The following is a 423-nucleotide window of genomic DNA, read 5'->3' as shown; positions in this document are numbered from 1 at the left end:
CGATGTGAAAAAAATAAACAGATGAGAAATAATAAACGATAAATTAACAAACGGAAGTCACTAAAAACGTAAAGTAATAGTTAAAAGAAGTTAAACTGCGTTAAGATAGCAGAAGGAAGATAATTAGAGATGAATAAGTAATGAATAGCCAAAGGGGGACCAAGGAGATACTGCAAAAGCTAAACAAAGAGAAAGGGACGATATGTGCAGAGCAAACGGAAGGGAACGATGATGTGATAAAGCAACGAAGATACTAAACAAAGGAGGAACAAAAAGTGCAATACAAATGGGAAACAAGGTGTGATAATTAGCGAAATGGGGAACAGTAAGACGACCATAATCAAAAGCAGTAAGTAGAAGGAAAACATCAAGAAATAGACAAAGAGGGAACACGTGTCTACGTAAATGAACACCGTAACCAGA

The 423-nt window shown here is 35.9% G+C and overlaps 1 protein-coding gene across 1 annotated transcript in view; it reads left to right on the top strand.

The window, feature by feature from the left end:
* Positions 1-315: 315 nt before the first annotated feature.
* LOC119582331 overlaps positions 316-423 on the top strand; it is a gene marked incomplete at its 3' end in the record, with an annotated part of 7,907 nt that continues 7,799 nt past the window's right edge. The window contains 1 exon segment of the mRNA XM_037930545.1: positions 316-349. Coding sequence (XP_037786473.1) covers positions 316-349 — 34 coding nt within the window.

This window comes from Penaeus monodon, chromosome 15 (assembly GCF_015228065.2).
Source record: "Penaeus monodon isolate SGIC_2016 chromosome 15, NSTDA_Pmon_1, whole genome shotgun sequence".
Classification (NCBI taxonomy): Eukaryota; Metazoa; Arthropoda; class Malacostraca; order Decapoda; family Penaeidae; genus Penaeus; species Penaeus monodon.
The sequence above is the reverse complement of the archived record's forward strand: the minus strand, read 5'-3'. Positions and strand labels throughout refer to the sequence as shown.